Raw genomic sequence first — 22080 nt, 5'->3', positions numbered from 1 at the left:
TGGAAATGGTCACACCCTGGATTAATTGTTTTGGGCTTGGTGCAATCCCCCATCCAGCTGTGAGTTTGCAAGGGTACTCACTAAGGTTTAATCACCATTTCTGAGGCCAAAAAATCTAAGATAGGAAGAATGAGCCAATAAGACCATTTAATTTTGGGGTGGAAAGTGAAAGCAGACAGCCTTTCTCAGATCCTATCTCTACAACCTCTAGGCACAAAACAATCTAACCTGGCATTTAGCCCTGGAAACTGTAGGGGGTGAAAAAAAGTGGAGGGAGGCGCATTTCCACCCAGACTCAATTCAGCTTTAGATGTTATCGCGTTAGGGCCTTTCAAAAATGTAAATCACTAAATAAAAAAATGTTGCCATCACCTAGGCAGTAGATGCTTGGGTAACCATTGCCGTCGGCACTGACTTCAGTCAATAAGAGGGAAAGGGATTCAAAAGACCGATTTGCAGTCCGACTTTATCAAAAATGGAAAAAGTGTTGTTATAAAGCTATTTAGAGGCGATTTGCTGAAGCCTGGTTGTTACCCCATCAATGGTTTTATTTTTTTTGTAATAAGCCAACCAGGGTGAAAAAAAGGAGGAAATGAGAAGATCTTATGAAGAAACTGAGCCCCCTGTCTTGGTAACCAGCACTTATGAAGGGTTTTAGATATTTTTCCATATTTCTTTTAAGATGGAGGCTGTCAGTAAATGAAACGCCAGCGACACCTCGGAAGGACTTAATCGGACCCCTGGGAAGAAGGGTACCCCGAACGCGTCTGCCTGTGCCATTTGTACCCCTTGTCCAATTCGTCCGTTCGTTCCAAGAGTATAAAGGTTGAGGTGGATGAGGAAAGCACCCTAAAATTTTTTCCTTTTATCAAGCGGAAAAACCAGCTCCCTGGATAGCTGATGGGGACAATGGAAATGTTGCATTTAAAGGCGATCAACTGAAATGGGGACACTAATTTATGCTACCCACCAGGAAAGTTAATAAACGCATCTTTCAGACGAAAATAGCTCGTATTGATGTGAAAATAAAACGCAGCGGCAACTGTTGCCTTCAAATTACCCGCCTTTCTAAGGCAATTATTTTTTTCAGGTTTGCAGTTTACACAGCATAAATTTGCAGTGAATGTTCGACATTGTGAGTGAAAAGTTTTAAATAATTTAGTGTGGGTGTGTGAAAATGTCGGAAGATTATGGACGTGGACTTGACACCTAAACTGATAAGTTTGTTTAGTTAAGCGGATCAGTCTGATAACATGCCTTCCCTATGTGACCACTCATCCGCGGTGTGCGCTACAGAAGAATTGAAGAACTGGAGGCTCAGGGTATTCATTGAAGGGCTTGCAGCGTTCCATGACTTCCGGAAGAGATTGGAGCTACTAGCATGACCGGTAGGCTAGGCCTCTCAACGGAGGTACAATGGCGGAGCGTCTCAGTGACCCGTTACAAAAACCGAGAGTTCAACAAACAACCGACATATTGTGTCACCCCTCCACTCCACTCGTCGCTCCCCTTGGTCGGTTTCTCGCGTCAGCCGTTACAACGCACTCGGTGCTGCAAGGAGAAACATCCACGAGTCAACCGTGTCAAACGTAGAATTTTCATGCATATGAAAAGATAATTGACTGCAATGCCGCTCATCTGTCTTAGCAATTCTAATGGATTCAGAGTATTGGTGAAAGGTCCGCAAAGAACTCTTTCAGATGATAAACGGTTAGTGCCGCTACGGTTGATGACAGCATTCTTGTAAGCCACGGGACTATCGTGGTTGCCGCCACAGATTCCCCCATTCAAGGCATATGCTCTCCTTCCGCCCTGCGAAGGTTCATCATTCAGCAGTAGAAATCAGGGTATTTGTCATTCTAGATAGAGTTAGCTTTTTGCTGCCATTAGTGAGGCGACCTGAAGACCTCCAGAAGAGATTGGGGCTCCTAGCGTGACCCGTAGGTCAGACCATACAGTACAGGCACGATGGCGGAGGGCCTGAATGGCCCGTTACCAAAACCAACAGTCAAACAAACAATCAATTCATCACAGGGCCATCAAGAGGAGAAGATATTGGAATTAAGTATGGGCAATACAGTTGGCAGAAATTGACGAATACAGAAGGGGATATGGGTGGGTTAGTACTCAGTAGTGTGCTCACCTCCTGCGCAAGGTGATGGAAAGCCTTTCAACAGATCGTAAAAGAGAGGTTATGAGAAGCAAAGTGAAACTATTCATTACACCTTTTTAGCTCACTGTAGCTTTAACAGTGTTTAGCGGCCCATTTGGTTTCAACTTCGACTTCTCGGGGCTTGAAGAAAATTGGTTTCTACATACCTCGTCAATAGTCCTATTGCAAAATACAGGGCAAGTTCTTCTGCTGTAGATCACCCTAGGCTTACCTAGATGCATCAGATGCCTCTCCTGTTGCATCAGGACGTGATACTCCGTTCACTAAATCGGGGTTGCCAATGAAGCACCCTGAGGTGGGCCTGAAGGCATAATGCAGTACAATAATATCATTTTCGAGTTGGAGGAGATCTGGCGGAATATGGATATGGAAGAGATGCCATCGTTGAAAGCAAGGGAGACCAGAGAGTCCACCCAGTCATTCCGCTACCCTCCAGCCCTACAAGCTGACAGTATTCGGCTCTCCCCATCCAATTCGGACCATTGAAGCATTTTATTCCCAAAGGTCCGTAACGTGAACGATGACTATCTCTCCCGCTTAGGAGTAACGAAACTTTTGCAGAGGCATGATTTACGGACTGGTCAAAATTATTTACTCTTCCAAAATTAATTTGTTACAAATCGTGACGGCTCAACCCGTCAGTTCATTAAAGCTGGGCAAATTAAGTATGGAACGATTGAGGCACGAATTGAATGCTGCTTTAATTTCCCGGGATTTGAAAAAGGAAATAAATTACTTTACAGGTTGGAGTTTTGAGTTAAGAAGCTTATTTTAAATTCCAAAAAACCTGTGTTTTTACCCCGTAAGGCAGGACTGTAGCCACTTTAGTTGTCAGGAATACGCCGATTTGATTGGTTGGTATATGATGACAACAAGTGGATCATACAGGTTAATAACAGTCCGCTAGATTTGCTTCACTGCCTCTGGGCCAGCATAATCAAGTGTACAAAGGGAGCCAATGAGAGTCAAAAAGTACAGACTCTCAAAATGTGGACAAAACGGGAGTAAAACTGCAGCCTTATTAACCGGGTACCTGGGGCACTACCTCTCTCTCTCCAGCAGGACTGATGCACTGCGATTTGGATTGAGTCTCCAACCCTAAATGGCACTGTCAAGTCACTTTACGCTTAAGTAGTTCTCCTCCTCCTCCTCCTCCTCCTCCTCCTCCTCCTCCTCCTCCTCCTCCTCCTCCTCCTCCTCCTCCTCCCCCTCCTCCTCCTCCTCCTCCTCCTCCTCCTTTTTGTAGGCGATGCATAAACGCGTGAGGCTGGAGAGGGGCGTGGAGGGAGTGGGAATTTCATTGCTACGGTCTATCGCCCCTCCCGTATTCGCCAGGTGCCGCGAGGAGCAGTGAATTGGAAGCTGATCTAACACCAGCTGATCTAACACCTGTAATGTGAACGAGCACATTTCAAGATATGCTGCTTTACGAGGCTGCAAATACGAGGTGACAAGTTGAAGTTACATTTTCCCATCTCCCCTCCTCCCCCTCCCCTTATTGAGGTGGCTAGTTCCTCGACTTTTTGGATCAAAACCAAAAGGGGAATGGCTTTTAAAGATTTCACTGAGGTCACAGCAATTTTCTTCTCTTTTCAAAGCCTCCTGTAGCTGTCGTTTGAGTAGTTCATCATTGGTGGAAACTTGGTAGTGCCTTTAATTAAACAATTGGGCCGTAATCCCTCTCATTTGTTTCATTCCTCTCCTTTTGCATGTGTGTTTTTATCGTACGTAATTCTTCCTAATGTAATAATTTTTAAGTATGGTAGAAATACTGTCTTTTGTACAGTTTAATTAGAAGACTGCTTAGGAGGGGATGGAGTGGTAGGGTGGATGGGTGGGGTGATTCCGGGATTACATCGCGGCATAGCATTATCGACGCATCAGTAAGTTTGACTTTCTACTTCATTAAACAACACTTTTCCTTCTTTACAAGTACCAAAATCGGATTCTTTTTATTCTTCCGTGCGTTACAGGACATTTACTCTCAACTGGAGAGCTTCTTTTGATGTGGAGGCTAAATTGAATGGTTTCGTGCCTGAACAGCGGACTAAATTTACCGTCTTCTTCTACTGATAATACAAGAGAATATCCACCATGAAAATGCATCATCCTCTGCTATCGACAAAAAATTTTACCTCGAACTATTCCATTCATCGAATTGGGGCGTTACCATTGATGTGACAACGTGTCAAGTTGTCAGGAAGCACTGAAAATCAGTTTGTTGCGCATTGATTAGGTGTGGTTCATCGTTGGCCTTGAATTTCAGCTTCCAGAAGACTTGAAGTCTTCAAATTAGGCTGCTTTTGACAGGAAGGCAAAGCCGTTGAGAGGTGCAGTGAACAAGTTGGTGTATCAATGGGCCATTTGCAAAAAAAGTTCCCAAAATGACTCATTGGCTTTACTTTGCCTGCAGGATTCTTTCAAATGTACATTTACCTACGCTGGATCCTCATGCACTGTGGTTTGTACTGCCGCTTTGACAGAGCAGTCAAAGCAGCCTGATTCTAGCCTTCCAGTTCTCCTTTAAGCTGATAGTAATCCTTCTTTCACAACTGGTATGTCTTACGTCAACTTCAGGAGAACTCGGAACTCCAGTTTGGTGGCGGTGATGAGTGGAAAATACCCCAGTAAAAAAAATCCCTTTTTTGGCTAGTTGCCAAATCTCTACAGTGAACCAGGAACGTAGCCGTTGCAGGCAGCTGAAATGTAGAGAGGATCGGACAGTAAAGGCTAGTGAATGCAGTGACCTGTCACTCAACCCAATCGCTTGGCTCTCCAGAACTGAAGTGGCACATCGCTTAAACTAGAGCTTCCTGTGTTCCCTGTGTAAATATGCATGGTACCATGGTACCTTCTCTACACCTGCCGTGGCTTAATAATACCCAAGCAGGGGGCTGGATGAGGAATAGAGGGACAGAGGTAGAATAGTAGCTCCATAAAGCTACTTTAAATCATTGAATGATGCTGTAGTGCTCCGAGATTGCCGTGACGACGAAAGAAAACATACTACTCCTGCAGAATATATAGTGTTGACAAACAGAAGGGCTCGAAAGATACTGCCATGGCCCAGAGCCTACACTGCCCAGCGGATATACATTGGCGGGGCCCTAAGTGGACTGTTACCGGAGGGGATACAAAACTCGAGATGAAATGTGGTCGATGGAATGCATAAATGGCGTTGGGATCAAACGCCTTCTTACCTTCATGCAAATTTAATGCTCACTGTTCTTAACTCGTGAGCGGTTTTTAAACCACTGGGTGCGTTTTGATGGTCGAAACAGAAGACGAACCACACATAAAAGAGATTTAATTTATGCTTAACTTTGTACTTAACTGCGCGAGCTCTCCGATTTTTTCACGTAGTACTTCACTTCATTCATTGAGAATGGTTGAAGGGTTATTTTGTTTGAAAGGCATCATAAAATTGCAAGAACCCTTGAAATTACCCTAGTCGGTGGAATTAAATTTCATTAGCCGCTGATACGAGGAGGTGAAGCGGTTGGTTTGTTAGAAAACGCTTTTAAGTGGAGCGGAAATTTTCATTGGTTACGGCGGCTATTCAATTTCCGGTAACAGTTGGCATGTCCAATGGTTTTCTTCATTCCCTTCGACTTTGCACCACCACCATCCCTTGCCCCTTCTTTCCTTTCGCCTTCTCCCATCACCCACTCCTGTCCCTCTTTTCCCGCCTCTGGACAATTCAGGAGTGCGATGAACCGTGTCAGTGAGATCCCTTCCCAGGGGCATGCATCACTAGTCAGGAGTAAGAAATGACCAGATTTAGTCCACTTATTCGTGGCGCTACAACTCCATCTCGGGGTAGTTTAGCAAGGCAAGCACAGCCAGTCTGGAGATGGTCAAATTCTTTTTCCCACGTCATGTTGCAGTATCATTTGCCAGTAGGTTCCCCTCTTCATATCCCAAAGAGAAGTAAAAGTCACGAAAATCCCCAAATTTATAAATATTGATGGCCGCATCCGAGGATGAAAGTTTTATTTCTGTGTTGAAAGTTAATGCGGTCTAGAGTTACTTAAATGGCACCACACAGGCCAGTAATGTGATACGTAAACAGCTGTTTCACCTCTATACTTTCAAATAAAGATTTTATTCCAAAATGCACTTTGAAAGCACAAACATTCTTGAAGACTTTTCTTTATCCTCTGATCTTAATCACGGTGCTAATGGAGCCATGAATTTGGCCAGTATGCAAATTTCTACTTAAATCTGATTTTTAGCTGAGGCTAATTTCGAAAAACGATAGGGTGATTTCAGCCATCGAAAAGAGATTAGATGCCTCGTATCAAATATCAAAAGGGAGAGGGTGCGATGTAATGCTCCAAAAGTTTGCTTAACACTGCTTTTGAATACACAGGCAGTTAAAACTGCTTAGATTGTACTTCCACTCAGTCGCGCATCCTCCGAGATATGTCATTACTCTTAGCTCTTCTCTACGTCGGTAGCATGTCTTCAGCCATACTACCATGGCTTCTTACCACTTTAGAGATGGATCGGGGCGCCACATTAACCCTCAAATAACAAACAATAGCAGTAGAAAATCTATAGATAGTTGCTAATAATAGTACGTTTTCCGTGAAAAAACACTATAAGTTGCAGACTTTCTTTTGATTGTTCAATCTATAGTCATCCTAATTCACAGCGTCTTGAAAACTTGTATCGAGGATGTCATTTAAAATGACGAAGGGGTGAAAATAGCACAGCCAGAATTAACTCGTTGCTAATTTACATATTTGGACCCGAATTGTCTTCTACAGAACCGCTATTAACAAGAATATTATCAAATGTATCTTTATTAATGCTTAAACTAAAATGACACTAAAACAAAGTAGTCTGATGGTGGGTAACTTTAAAAGATGGTACCACCACCTACTTTGTTAACGTGGAAAACACTAAGCAGCACAAAATCACTGTGCTTTATTTTTGTTTTGCTTGTCCTCAAGTTTGTTTGTATTGGCGGATCCGTATATAAAAATAACCTTGGGTCACAATCGTGTTTCAGTGGTTCCCAGGACGCTCTTTAGCTGATTTCCGTGGTTCAAAGCGATGCTCTCTCTGCGCACCTCCCGTACAACGATTTTCTTTAACCATATAAGAGTATTTGCGTATTGACTTTATAACATCGAACACTTGAACTTTTCGACAATATTTTTTTTGTAAACTGGAGATGTGTGTTTCAACAAACCTTTTTCGTACTCATACTTTTTACTTGTAGTTGGCCTTGGCTCTGCGCTTTCACTCGTCCCAAAAAGATGTTCCTCTGCTGCCGCCGCTGTGCAATCACTAATCACAAAGGAACTTGACGGCATCAAAGCTGCCGGTACATGGAAAACAGAACGCGTTATTACTAGTCCACAGGCCGCCGATGTTTCCGTCGAAGGCATGAAAGGTGATATTATTAACTTCTGCGCGAATAACTATCTCGGTCTTGCCGTAAGTTTTCTTGCCTTTTGACCATTTCTCGATAGAGTCACCCTCGTGTAGTTGAATCTGCCGCCCAATGCCTCAAAACCCATGGGGCGGGAATGAGTTCAGTTCGTTTCATTTGCGGTACCACCGACATTCATAAGAAGCTTGAGCAGAAGATTGCCCATTTTCATGGCCGCGAAGACAGCATTCTTTTCCCAAGCTGTTTCGATGCCAATGCAGCCATCTTTGAAACTCTTCTCACTCCTGAGGACTGTGTTATCTCCGACGAGCTGAACCATGCTTCAATCATCGATGGCATTCGTTTGTGCCGCGCTAAACGTTTCCGATATCTTCACGGTGATATGAAAGATCTTGAGCGCTGCCTTGAGGAGGCTAAAGATTGCCGTGTCAAATTGATCGCCACCGATGGTGTGTTTAGCATGGATGGTGACATTGCTAAACTCCCGTGAGTGTTTAGCATATATTTTAGTGTTAGTATCTTCTCTCCCATCATTGACTTACGTACCAACCTGTTTAGGCAAATTCTGGAGTTGGCGGAAGAGCATAAGGCCATCACCTTCATCGATGAATGCCATGCTACTGGCTTCTTCGGGGAGACGGGTCGTGGAACTGAGGAGTACTATGGATTGCAAGGCAAAGTGACCATAATAAACTCAACCCTGGGTAAGGCGATGGGTGGCGCTTCTGGTGGTTACACTACCGGCTCAAAGGAACTCGTTGCACTCCTTCGTCAGCGCGGCCGACCTTATCTCTTCTCCAACAGTCTTCCACCTGCCGTCGTTGGTGCAGCCTTGGGAGCATTCGACCTTCTCATCGAGAGCTCTAACCTGCCTCAAAAGCTGCATGCCAATGTCAAACTCTTCCGTGACACAATGACCGAGCGTGGTTTCAAGCTTTCTGTACGTTGAAGTCTTACTCTTTTTTAAAGGTATTTAAAAATGACTTATAATTCCATTTCAAATTTTACAGGGTGATTATTGCCATCCTATCGCCCCAGTAATGCTTGGAGACGCTCGTTTGGCTGCTCAATTCGCCGATGCAATGCTGCGTATGTATTATTTACAGGCATCTAAGTACATGCTTTTTAAACTTCTGCTGATATTACTTTGTTTTCGTTAATCTAGAACACGGCATTTACGTGATCGGCTTCAGCTATCCGGTTGTGCCCAAGGGTAAAGCTCGCATACGTGTCCAGATCTCCGCGGCACACAGCCAAGAGCAAATAATAAAGGCCATTGACGCGTTCACATCTGTTGGAAGGAAGCTCAGTGTCATTCAATAGACTCGCCCCTTATAAAAAGGCCATTAATTAACATTTTGTCATTGTAATCATCCTATTTTGTTAATTGAAAGCGCCTTTTGTAACAGCTTAAATGAACTTTAAGTCCTTTTCGGTCCTGAAAAATTCTCAAGAAGGTGAGAAATATCCCATTTTCACGTCATCGAAGCTTGACCTTAGCATTCCTCTGCGGGATCACATGCTCACTTGCTAGCACCTAGCCGGCACCTTAATTGTTTGCCAAGTCAGGTGCTTTTTGTACAAGACGGCGAGGCTGACGATTTACAGGGTGTTAAAAGCCGGCGAAGTGCTTTGAGGTGGATCATCTGAATCTCGAGTCATACGCCAAATGTAATTGACGTGCTCAAAGTCAATCAGCATTGAGGTTCTTTTGATGTCAACGTCGTAGACTTTGGGTTGATCAGGTCCCCGTAGTCCACTTTACGGGCTGAGCTAGAACCCTTTGGAGCCTCTCCAGGTTCTTGAAGGACAAGAACGTGAGGTGATTAGGGCAGTAGTTGCGTGGATAATCCGAAGGAGATCGCGGGTGCCAAATAAAGTCGTATTTTGTTTTGATTAGGCCAAAAGTAGTTATGACCACGGCGATGTCTGCGGCACCTGTATGAAGGTGGCCATTAAGTTGACACGTGACGCCGCCCTCACCTCTCTACCAGCTGCATGGAACTTGGGTGTGGCTGGGCAGAACCGATGTAAGAATAAAGTGGCAAGGTGGTGCAGACTCAAAAGCCCAGCCACCACGGTACTAGGTTATATGATCTTGCTTTAGGCCAGGGATCGTGTGACTAGCCTGTGATGGCCAGCACATTCTTCCGTCCCCTAATACAGCTTCCAGACAGGATGAACCTCTGGATCCAGTGTAAATTCCCAAGAGGGATGAGTAATGTTGTGCTTAAGTGTCACCCCAGCTCCATGGGATTCCGATGGTTGACGCGGGAGATCGACCAAGGAGAGCGACAGAGACGGCACTCAAAAGAGTAGAGGGGCAACTCAATACCTTGGCTGCTTGTTTAACTCTCGGTTTTTGTAACAAGTCAATTAGGCGCTCCGTCATTTTGTGTGCTTGACGTGTGGTCTGGCCTTCAGACCGTCCCAGTAGCCCTCCCAACCCTTCTGTAGGTAGACAATACATTATCTCCCCAAGTAATACGTATTCTTCTTCAGGATGGTCTCGGGGTAATGCAAAGGGTAGATGACTCTCTTGTCACACCAACAGATTGCCTTAAAAGTTCATGTGTATTTGGGTGTGTTTACGTCTCAAGTCCTTGTGGTAGAGGTGCGGAACCGCAGTTATTTGCATAACATTCAAAGTCAGGTTGACAAGTTAACTACACCCTGGCTGGTTGCAATTTACAACCGAAGCCTGAGTCACCAAACGAACCAATAATTGTGTGCCCACTGTTCTTTTGTCTCGTAAAATGCACCTGTCAAAGTGTCTCCATTAACCGCATACACATTGTGTGAGAGGAATAAGGAGGCACAAATATTTACTCGGCAGTAGAATGACAGAAACCGCGGTGTAGCCATTTTTAGCCTTGAGTTCAGTGGGGGTGATGCTTGACACCCCTCGTTGAAAATTTCAGTCCGCCTTGAAAACGCTCTTCCGTGGTTGAAAACAACCTCCCTCTACTTCAAAGGGTGTGCTCTTTATCTGCAGACATCTAACTTTTAAAACAGGAAATGCCAATCCCGTGTGTATACACTGACCAGTTTGTTGTGTTTCGAGCTCCAATACTGCCCTGAAGACAGAAGAAGGCATAAGTCTCGGCCGGAACATACAGTAGAGTATAGAGCAACTGGTATGGCTCAGGGGCCAGCTCATCCGCCGAAAATAAAAGGTCGGGGGTACCTAAATGGCTCCTTTGCCAAAGCCGAGAGTTAAACAACCAACCAGCGTACTACAATAGCTCCTCGTTAAAACTTCTCAAATGCAATTTAAATTAAAAAGCTTAAATTGAGTCAACTGTACGGGAAACAAGCCCACTAGCTGACAAGTGAAATGCGCATCTATTTGATTGCAATTCTCCATCGGCGATGCGGTATCATGTCGCTGAACTGCCTTCCTCCTATGTGATACACAAAGAGAAACACTGACGGAACTGAAACTTTGTTTTGAGTCTATTTTGGTCCCACCACACCACTATATGGGTGTGGTCTCACCGCAATGCAACGGTCATACGAACAAAGAAATTTACCGGCGTACGTGTCTTGTCATTACCAGGCCTGGGTGTGGTCACAGCACCCTCCTCTCCCCCACACCCTCAACCTATAATCACTGAAAGTGTGCACACAATATCAAGTAAATTGTAGAATCACCAACTCCTAACAAATCGACTGACAGACTTGTTTAGGTTCCATTCAAAAACACAGAGACGACAATGTAATCGGATAGGGTGATCATCACCTTGCTTAATCCATTTCTAAAGCATCCTGCGTCAAAAGCTAGAATACTTGTGTGTGCAAAAGTACACACGATAGTTCGCGTATGTCAAATCGAAAAGTCTGCAAGATTACCGGTTTCCTTTGTTATATCATTTTCTTAATTCTCTTATAACCTCCAAAACCGAAATCGACCATTTGAATATTCCCCCGTAGTTAATCATTGCTAAATAATGATGACATTGTCGGAGTAAAAAGGGCAGAATATTGTTCGGAATGCCTGGATGTTACAATATAATGGGATTTAATACGCGTTTGTTTGGATGGGCCTTTTAAATGGCAAGCTGTCAGATCAAATTGACCTAGTCAGCGTTTTCCGACATGAAGAGGGACACCGATTGACAATAGGGCTTGGATAAATCATGAAAGATTATGCTGCACGGTATTAAGTACCAACCTATAGTCAGTTTTCCCAATCCAAGGGACTTAAGAATAAAACGAAGATAATTCAGCGAACTTCAATTATTGGGTCATGCTGGAGAGGGATTGGAGTTAATTGTAAAACAGACATTGAACTTGTGCAGTGGTAGAGATTGGCAGCTAACAAATGCAAGCACCCTTCTGCATCATTTAAAAGGTCTCAAATAAAAAAATCATTGTTTAATTGATGGTATGTTTGTACTGCAGATGTGGTGGTACATTTTAAAGTCCAACGTAGTTAATCCGCCTCGAGTCAGTTTATGTAGATTACTTCCGAACCAAAATTATGACCAAGTATTGATCTTCTTACTCCATAAACATAGTTTAATAAACAAAACAGTCTTATCTAAACAAATTTCAGTGTATGTGGTTCAATAAGCAATTTGTCCGACAGTAAACATGCTTCCAATAAAAATCAAAAGAGAACAACATTTAAAACAAATTGAAAGCTACATCACATAACACAAGCGTGACTTTTATTGCAAAGTTTTATAGGTAATACACAAACCGAATTTCAGCATACAACATCTATCAAATTTTGGGTATTTATTCACCACCAAGCCTGCAAAAAGTTTTGTAATATTTCGATTAAATTGTAAACCCTACACGCCCTAAGAGACACTTATAAATTGTTTTGTATTTAACATTTATAAGCACTGGTTATGATGATTCGCTTTAGGAAAGCTTGAAAGTAATTAGCTAGTTACCTGGGGCAGCAGCGAAATAGCCTACAAAACATGCTTCTGGTTAATCGATTGCTTAAGCCTCGATTATTTTGTAAGCTTCTCTGTCTCGCTAACGTATTATAGTAAATTTACAAAAATGTCTTTGCGCCACGACCAGCAGACTTCCTGAGTACCGGATGACGGTGGGAACCAACAGCTATTCCTGTACCTTGCCACTCCGTATAATATCCCCCAATATTTTCCCGCACTCTGTCCCATCTCAGCCTGATGATCACATGATTTCATACAAAAATTTTCTTCGACTCCCTACTGGCTTGTTTTTTGATCCGCTTATTTTGCCTCCCCCTGAAAGTGAAGGTGAATACAAATGTGTCAATGACATTCAGAACCGTCGTCGAAAAATGAAAAAACACAAGCGCAGAAAGTGGCGAAAAAAGTTTGCCTCCCTTATTCGCAAATTCCAGATGCAACGTGAGAGGAAAGCTGAGCACAAGCTACAGGAATTGCTTGAACTTTGGCGACGTCGCACTGAAGCCTGGGATCCCGCGGCTAAAGTTGAGCAACGGCTCATGTTCGCGCGCCGTTCTGGCTACTATGTAGATATTTTGTCCTCTCGTGGAGGTCTTAAATGCAAATAAATTATCCCCTTCTACCCTCCCCTTTTATCATTTTCTACAAGTGCGTGCCTGTCCTTAAGGTTTATCTGTTAACTTAAAGGACTCAACAAAGCCCAAGTCGGAGACCTGTAACCCTGTGTCGGACACTGTGGAGGGACAAAAAGCTCTTCTTGAGGCCACTAGTATCATCCGGGATCTCACCTTGGCACTAAATCGGGTATATGAAAACATTCGCGATGTTCAGGGAACCCGACGCTTGAATGCTGACCTCTCCAAAAATTTCAAGGAACGCGTCGAGACCTTCCAACACTGCCGAAATACGGTCAAGAAGGTAGTTGCCGGCACCGAGTTAATTCCTATCTACCTAAAACAGGCAACCTGATCCTTGTTTTGACAACTCCCTTAGACTTTCAACACGGTCTCGGAGGCCTGCTCCCTTTTCGGTATCGACAATCCTGAAGATATCATACCCTACGTAGATGCACCCGAAGTCTCCGCCAATTCGAGTATAAACAACGAAAACGCACTGCAACTGAAAGTTGAGCGCGAAATCCTACTGAAGAAAATCGCTGAGGTGGACAGCGAACTCTTAAGGTACAGAGAAGTCCTCACGTCCGCATTGTGGGAGCTAAACGACTCGATGTATCCTGTCAGTAAGTAATGCCACCACCTCTCTTGTGCATACACTTATGACTACTACTAACTTCAATGAACGTAATTTTAGACTGTCACTCACGTGTTCATTCGTATAAAAATATGGCACTGATTTTCCATATTCATTTGTCTCACAAGTGGGGGAGGCACATGCAAACCAATTGTGGATTAACAGGGATTTGGGGAAGTGATTGAGAGTGTATTATGTAAAGTAAATAAATAATTGTAAGCCCATCACACCAGCTTTTTGGCCAGAAAAAAGGAGCGCAGGTTCCGCATTTGGAAGAAACCAGTAAGAAAGAGGAGGAGGACTTGTGCGACGCTCCACCACGTTACGCGGTTGTTAATACTTTCACTGAGGCGTCGGAAGTACTCTTCTCTGGCCTATAGGATTAAACACGATGAAAAAGTAACGCCAATTATTTTAAATGCATGAGAGACCTTGAGAGAGAGAGTGAAGTCTTACCCGCTGGAAATCCTGGTCTTTCGCAAGAGTCGCAACTTGTTCAAGCAACTGACGAATATGAAGCTCGATTTCATTAAGCTCCTCCTTCGATGCTATCTCCTTGAAATTTAGGGCATGGTCACCAACAGCAATGTCGAGGGTAACACGCTAAAGTCACGTATTAGGTGTGGGATTGTGAATTACCAGGAGGCTCTTAGTCCAGTCAGAGCTGCTTGATGATAGACAAATGCTGTACTCTCCTGCCGTTTGAGAGGTGATAATAAACCGACCCTCTTGTGAATACATCTGCAAGGAAGGGGGGAAAACTGCCGAAATTTATCAATGTCTACTTACACGAGAGAGAACGACATTTCCCTCGGGATCCTTTATTTCCACATGAACACCATGTTTGGGTGAGCGCACAAATTTCTCATCTTGTAATACAGCTATTGAATAAGTACCTACGTATCAAAATAGAGAGTAGATTACGTTATCCCAATTACCAGCAATAGGGGTGTCTTCCGGTACCTCCTCGATGAAGCACTTGGATGTGCCCTCTTTTATATGAAAATATATGGCGAATGTCGATGAGGGAAACAAAAACGAAACCAAGAAAACCAAAACAAATAACAACATATTGTCTGGATGCAACGTGTTATACGAAAGGTGGACTCGAGTTCCCGCCTTCCAGAGAGGTCATTATAAGCAAAATAAAATACTCTTACCATAAGAAAGGTAGTAAAATATTTCTTGCTAGCTATCAATTAGTACCCTTAATGTTAGTGACATTAAGTCACGATTAATATTTATTGATTTGCAACATGAAGCCAGGTCAATAAAGTTCTGAAAAAGGTTTTAGCTATAAAGTGCCAACAAGTAGTAACAAAAATCTATTAGAAGTTTTAAAACTTTAGTAAGAATTTGATTTTTTAAAAAGTCGATCCAATTTTACCTGAAAATGCAAAAAAATAAGGTTTTGACAATTTTGTAAATACACATTAATGTGTGACTTTCCCCAGGCAATGAATTGTTTCGTCTTCAAGTCCAGCTAAATAAGCAGGCAAACCCTCAAAACACAAAATTGAAAAAGTTTGTAGATAAAAAGTAGGTTTTGATGTGGGTTATGAGTCGTCCTTAAACTGGTTGTAATTCGTGACGGGTTGAAAGACCTATCCATAGGGTACAGGAGGCTTGGCAAACTGCAAGCCACATCGCACAAACGGAAGTAAAAATCACGGAGAACGAAGAGCTCAAACGACTGAACGTGTGATAAAAATACCAACATTCTGCTACACTTACTTAAGACTTTTAGTTGGTTCACCATCCTGTTAAATGTCTCCCTTATGATTTTTAATTAGTATCTGTTACTATCCTCAAATTGCAGTTTGTCCACTCCCCCCAGCGTGATTTGGTTTATTTTGAAGAAGTCCTTTAATTTGGACTCAGGACTCATTCTTGGATTCATTTATTATCGACAGACACGGTTGGTTCCTGTCATAAAATTTCTAAGCCTTCATCAGTAGAGCCGTTAATTTTTAATGTATTTTTTGACGGCATATGAATGGGAGTGTGGTTGGTTATGCAGGCTTTTAGTCTCCGTGATTCGGTCAACATTCTAGCCTCGTGGGATCGCCCTCATGTTTTGTTTTTCCAGTCGTTACGAGTGGCTCGGGCGCTACATCAGTGGTGGAGGTAATCAAATCCACTCAAAAATCTTAATGTATATGGCACCAAAACGTCACAGAAGGCAAGAGTTTGCTGCGAACTTAGGCGCACGACAGAAGGGCCTTTTTAACCACCTCGAAGTTCGGCTATCAGCTCGAACTCGAAGGTTGCATGAATGCCGCTAAAATATCGAGATTTATTGAGAACCATTTTTTTTAAGCCAATACCTGTTCAGTTCACATGAGTTCGTAAACGTGTTAACCCTCTTTCCTAAAAATATTTTCATGCTGTGCATCAAAGACAGAATAAAAAAGTTGTTTAAGTAAATAACCGTCTTTAATTTAAGCTTTTTTACTTCTAAATTTATTCCAGGCATCTCGAATGTGTTAATTCCATTTATTGAAAGTGTACTAATAAAATGTCCGGTCCCTTGTAGACTACTTCAAGCTAGAGGACTTTACAAACGCAGATTTTGATGGATGCCGCTGCCTAATTATGGCATCTAATTTTCCTCTTACCTCTTTTATTCTACCCATAGACAACAACTTTCAATGTAATCAGAAAGAAGTAAGTCCACTTCCCCTTCTGTTGCAGTGATCATCCTCGTAGTCGAGTAAGGGAAGTCCAGTTGCACAACTATACACAACAAGGTTGTTCGTTTCTTCTTTTCTGCAAAACTGGTCTACTCAACGAGATGAGGTAGTAGAGCGAACTGGGTGTAGTAAGCGTGGCAGACGGTTCTTCAACACGGACAGAAAAGAAAGAGAGAGAAGACGCACACGCTAAACAGCAACGTGCTGGTTAAATACAGTTACCCACAAAATGCAAGTGGCTTTCCCAGAAGACTTGTATGTACAAAGTTGGAGGGGAGGAAAAGAGAAGGATGGGTGTGTGCATGTGCAAAGGTGGCTCAGCGTTGGGAAGAAGTGTTATCTCAAGCACCTCCAGAGTGCCACAGACATGCACGGAATCGTTGTTCATCAGTTACATGGGATGAAAGTGCCCTGTGCACGGTGGCATGAAGCTCAGAGGGGATTTTAGCCAGCACGGCTTCGCTTTTGGGTATGCGGTTCACGGCTCGAAAAGTACAGGTACTCTGATTGAGGGAGGACTTGGTGCAAAGTCCATATCGGTTGTAGCACTGGCTGGCCGAGTAGGGGTAAGGGCAGGTCTGAGTTAGTGTACCTTGCTGTGGCGGCTCCCAGAAATATGGTCGAGGCTCCTGTAAAATCATGTTCTACACTGTTTACAAAGACACACTCTGTGAAAGTAATTGGTCTAATTTTCCAATTATCAGTTGTTTGCACTACCTCTCTCTTAATTTTATGTTTCAAGTAGATAAAAGCGACCAGTATTTTATTACATATCAACAATACATATGAAAACAACTTACGGTGTGACATTTATATCAAAGGAAGTGGTAAAGTACAGGAAGACTTACTCGACAGGACTCCTTATTGCAATTGTAGAGTCCCAAGAACAGACCAGCGATTTGTGTGACTGAGAGAGATTCAAGGGACACGGAGGCACTACACCGTGTCACAAGAAACATTTGCGTTGTCTGTGGATGGTGATAATGGTGGGTTTTATCACAGCTTGGGGAGCAGAGATGAAATCCTTGAAAAGGTAAAGCGAATATATGCACAAAGTCGTTGGCGCCAAGTTGTACCTCCTACTTTAAACTACGACTCATGGGTAGTTAACAAAGAAGTTGGCTTGGATTTGGAATAAGAGGTTAGGAAAAAGGAAACAATGACTTGGTGTCTGTTTAAAACAAGGCGAAAAAGATTTACTTTCCTTTTGAGGTTGTAAAATGGAAAATTTTTTCACTGGGAGCATATTTTAGAGGGTAAATCCCACTTTTAAGCAATTTAATAAGGTATGGCCACGATTGAAATCGTCGACTAGGGTGTAAGTTTTGGTAAGAACCACAAAAACAGTCCACTCGAAGTCAGGTATAAGAAGCTTAGAATGAAGTGTACTACAGCTTTACATAATAAGAACTGTTGCCTTCTTTGAAGAAATAGACAAAGACAAAACCTCAGGGGACGCTAATTTTAGTGTAATTTGAAGATATTGTTAGGGATATTTTTTAGGGGATTGTTTAATTAAACTACCTAGCCTGACAAGTAAAGTTGTTCACCAATTCAAACTCATCCTAACCACGTAGATCTAAAGGCTTCGGGAGCTCAAATCTCTTGACATTTAATGAGAAATAATTCTGATAATTTACCATTTTGATCATCGAAATTTTTTATTTGCGCTCATTTTAAGGGTTAATGGAATATGAGTGGGTTAATTTGCGCCACGGGCTTAGTAACAAGGTTTTTCATTTGACAAGGCTCGTATGGGAAAACGCCTTGGTTCTATCAGACCATTGTGGTTGGGAAGGGTCAATGGGGCTCTCAGGGTGTGCCAACCTACATCAAATCAAGCTATAAGTGCATTGAATCTAAGCCATACGAGGTGTGGGCATTCGTACCAACCTGTGACTAGAAAATTGGCCTTTTTTGATGGAATCATAGACGGGGTTACACCGCATGCAGCTCCTTGGATGAAGTTAACATCGACAGTTTTGTTCGCCTCAAGAGGTCCCCTTAGGACCTGTTTCACCTCGAGAGATAGGATAGTGCCCGCGAAGTGAAAGAGATTTGGACCACTTGCCTTGTAGAATGTTCGAGGCTTTGTTGGTGCTCTTCCTGCCACGATAACTATAATAATGGTATACTATCATAAAAGATGCAAAAATGCCACCATCTTTCTCTATCTGAACATTTTTACTTAAACTATACTGTTATTATGAAGTCTTGGATATATTTTACGCCGCTGGAAGGGCAAATGGTCTCTGTTCCGATCAAATGAAAGCTTTTTGTCCTGCGGTGACTTTGCAGGAGGAGGTAGTCAAAGAAACTCATCTCACAGGAAGCAATTTTTAGGCTTTAAGTGAGGAACTCAGTGTCAACCTTTACAATTTGATTCGCTAATTTGCATAGCCATCTTGAAAACGCGTCAGTGCCGTCTATGTTGCCCGCTATGGAGTTGCTATTAATCTCCAAAACCATCCTGACTCCATATATCCTTGTTTACCACTTCCTTATCAGTTGGTTTTCCATTTTCGAGAGAAACTAACATCTTAACAATAAACTTTGTTTTATTCTTAAAAGTAGTCCTATTTTTGTGCCTTTCCAAGAAGGGGCTCAACGCTGATTGGTTGGTCTGTGAGTTTGGTATGCTGAAGGACTGTGCTTGCGCTCAGTACTTGGTATGAGAGGCATCAAAGTAACGCTCTAAAATTTGTACAAAACTCGACTTAGTTTAATATCTGCTCACAAAAGCCTTACAAATTAGACGTTTGTAAAGAAGCTGTAAGACCCGAAAATCTACTGTCAGTGGAACGTAATACGCCTTATTGACTACTGAGAATTATTTCAGCGACTCGCTCAGCACCACTTCAAAAGAAATGCCCCAAAAGAATTGAAACATGGCCAAAGAAAGAATCATGAGTGGGTGGATTTAAGGAGTCTACAGAAACTTTGATTTCAACTAGGAGTATTTCCTTTGCCTTTAGAAGGAATAAGACCGCGATCTGAGCTTATTAGGAGCCCTTCATTGCGGAGGGGAAAGTATGCATCGTGGGCACACATATTTAAAGAAACAGTCGCAGACCACGTCGTATCACCTCAAGCCACACTTTTTCCTCCTTGATTTTCTCCATCCTCCTATTCTTACCAAAGTTTGTAAATTAGTCTCAATGGATTTGATGTCACGATTTGAGGGTAAAGCAGTGGATACAGACTGAGGTAGCCCCCTACCTAATGCACCAAAAAACCACATGAAGGGTTAATAAATCACATTAGATAGCATATCTATTTGATCCTAATAGGTAGGGCTTATTGAATGCTAACGTTGGATTCAATACCTATCGTGGGGATGAAAGTCAGGACAATTATTAGATGTCTGAAGGTACCAGAGAGAGATTAAACGATATCTACTATCGAGATATAAGCAAAATTTTACCCTAAATTTTTATTTTTGTGGGATTTTGCCGTGCAATTTCAGTGCTTTCGGCATACAGAGTCTGTTTAAAACCTCGCTGATGCTATTTTTTCAATTTAATGCAATAAGTCCTTGTGCTTAAAGTAGTGACCTTAGTTCTAGTGAGTTAAAACAAAACAAGTGCCATGGAATGTGGTAAACTTAGCCAGGAAAGCGGGTGTGCATAAGGTGGGTTTGTGTTGTATCTGGTAAGCCCATGAAACCTGAGATCTGGCCACGAAATTTGCGGGTGTGCCATTTAAACTAGTTGGTGTACTGACGTCGGTGAAGGCGGATTTCATCCTCTAAACACATGCACACGTACACACAGCCACTTATCTGGTCACCATCAAAGAGTGTGTTCGGGTGGGGAAATTCGCATCCCTGGCTTGAGCCCCGAAAGGCTTCGTTAGTGCTGACCTGAGGTCAGGTGATAAGGGGGATGGCTTAGGATATGGATGTGAGGAATTTAACTAAGCTTCGGAGTCGGCTTCACGACCGTCCGAATATTACATTGAATGACAAGTGATTGACGCAAAAGGCAGAAGTTGTTTGTCAAAATAAGTTTAAAGATGCACAAAAAGTGGAGCTAACTTGACATTGTCACGTGTGGATAAAGCGACCAAAATGCTTCCTTATATTATGTATGCTGATAACCTTTTTTGCTTTACAAATTCCAGAGGCCTAAATGCAGTAGAACTTCTTTGCCAATGTCTGGAGAAAGGGAGATGTAAACTTTCTCTTACATTGGAATTTATTCTCAGATAACTCTGCCAATTCTTTTCCTGTCTTTAAAATCACACAGCAAAATAAGTTCTTCATTTTTATTTGTGAAGACAAAATTCAACGAGTTATTTCCTCTCCCCCCCCTCCCCCCTCCTCATAACTCTTACGCTGATTGACAGTCGATAGGGAGAATGTCATCATCCAGAGGAGTACACCCGCATTTTTTAGTTGTTTGAATTTGTTTACTAATAAATAAGCGCTTCTAATGTAAGTAAAAAATACAGTTTCCCTCATTAAAAACTTTAGAAAGTCAAAGTCAAGTTGCTAGGCGCAAAAAAATTCCATTAGACAGAGGGGGTGTCAATAAAATCTGATGTACCTAAATAATGAATAAATGATAAGAATAAATGATAAAACACTTTAAAATCAAAAAATTTCTCTTGCTAACTTTAAAAACAACTTGGAGTTTCTTTGAGTATTTCGATCGCACAGACTAAATCACACGAATGAATTACGTGGCCACAAAAAATTGGACCTGAGTCGTGACCTACCGAAGTCTTGTCTGCAGAACCTACTCTGGAGGATGTCATTGCCACAAGTACAGTAGGACCGCGTGTGTTGCCGCATGTGGGCCTCCAGTTGATCTCGATCAGCAGCAAAATCGACTGCTGTGTCGGGGGTTCTATAACTGGAGGAACTCCTCTGTCTGTAGGCGCCCGTTCGACGTGGCATCAGAAAGAAGAGAAGCACACAGGCTGTGGTGAAATGCACTCCCGAGATCAGGTAGCCAGGTAGACGACGCATTCTATGTGAGGCTTAATTCTCACCTACGGGTATACGACAGCATTGGGAAGGGCATGGGAGGAGTGATGCAAGTGAGTGAGTGGAGATGAGTTAGGACATTCAAGATAAGGCGAGGGTAATCTCGAGAACTGGAGGTTTCCAGGTCTTCCGATTAAATGCGCGTTCGAGCGCACGTGCGGACAAAACTCGGCACATGCGTGTTGCGGCCGACCTTGACATTGTGGACCAATCAGAGGGCAGTACATCAGTGCAGTCGATCAGCCACCAAGCCACTCCAAAACGATTAACAAAAACGTCGCTTTCGATGGGTTTGTGTATTTTCAAATTTGTATTTACTTTTTGCACTACCCTGTGAGCGCCTTACATTCACCTAGTCTTTGATCTGCCAACCACTAATGGTTAAATTATTCAAGCGATGTTACCCCACTCTCTATTAGTCTACCTAGACAATTTTACCTCGTTTCCCCTACCACAAGATTACTTTGGTTTTATAATGGACTTATACTGATTTGAGTAGCAGTAGCACCCTTAAGAGTGAGTCCAGTAGACCTGGATTTCCCTACTTTTTCGAGCTAATTCTCTTAATTCCAACATTTCTCACCAACCGGGCTCGAGAGGGTGATATTCGCTGGCTTTTGATTCCTACTTCCGTCTCACACTCTTACTGAGTGCCT

At 42.7% G+C, this 22080-nt stretch overlaps 5 protein-coding genes across 5 annotated transcripts; 2 read left to right on the top strand and 3 right to left on the bottom strand. All coding sequences in view use genetic code 11, as the record gives it.

Annotated features, from left to right (window-relative positions):
* Positions 1-1928: 1928 nt before the first annotated feature.
* EGR_05621 (hypothetical protein) lies at positions 1929-3583 on the bottom strand (the record flags this gene model as incomplete). The annotated part of the gene is made up of 3 exons (XM_024494870.1): positions 1929-1980; positions 2385-2474; positions 3294-3583. The coding sequence occupies 3 exons, from the start codon at positions 3581-3583 to the stop codon at positions 1929-1931; spliced, it is 432 nt and encodes a 143-aa protein (XP_024350667.1).
* Positions 3584-5761: 2178 nt separating this feature from the next.
* Positions 5762-8900, top strand: EGR_05620 (2-amino-3-ketobutyrate coenzyme A ligase; the record flags this gene model as incomplete). Its single annotated transcript, XM_024494869.1, has 6 exons — positions 5762-5897; positions 7404-7621; positions 7657-8063; positions 8136-8517; positions 8588-8666; positions 8743-8900. The coding sequence occupies 6 exons, from the start codon at positions 5762-5764 to the stop codon at positions 8898-8900; spliced, it is 1380 nt and encodes a 459-aa protein (XP_024350666.1).
* Positions 8901-12636: 3736 nt separating this feature from the next.
* EGR_05619 (hypothetical protein) lies at positions 12637-13738 on the top strand (the record flags this gene model as incomplete). Its single annotated transcript, XM_024494868.1, has 3 exons — positions 12637-13056; positions 13178-13408; positions 13484-13738. The coding sequence occupies 3 exons, from the start codon at positions 12637-12639 to the stop codon at positions 13736-13738; spliced, it is 906 nt and encodes a 301-aa protein (XP_024350665.1).
* A 227-nt stretch (positions 13739-13965) lies between these two features.
* Positions 13966-14812, bottom strand: EGR_05618 (Transmembrane emp24 domain-containing protein 4; the record flags this gene model as incomplete). Its single annotated transcript, XM_024494867.1, has 5 exons — positions 13966-14115; positions 14198-14344; positions 14381-14482; positions 14531-14637; positions 14680-14812. The coding sequence occupies 5 exons, from the start codon at positions 14810-14812 to the stop codon at positions 13966-13968; spliced, it is 639 nt and encodes a 212-aa protein (XP_024350664.1).
* Positions 14813-16775: 1963 nt separating this feature from the next.
* EGR_05617 (hypothetical protein) lies at positions 16776-17393 on the bottom strand (the record flags this gene model as incomplete). Its single annotated transcript, XM_024494866.1, has 2 exons — positions 16776-17063; positions 17283-17393. The coding sequence occupies 2 exons, from the start codon at positions 17391-17393 to the stop codon at positions 16776-16778; spliced, it is 399 nt and encodes a 132-aa protein (XP_024350663.1).
* Between the last annotated feature and the right edge of the window lie 4687 nt (positions 17394-22080).

Source organism: Echinococcus granulosus, assembly GCF_000524195.1.
Source record: "Echinococcus granulosus chromosome Unknown EG_S00043, whole genome shotgun sequence".
NCBI lineage: Eukaryota > Metazoa > Platyhelminthes > Cestoda > Cyclophyllidea > Taeniidae > Echinococcus > Echinococcus granulosus.
This window is presented reverse-complemented; position numbering and strand designations above follow the sequence as displayed.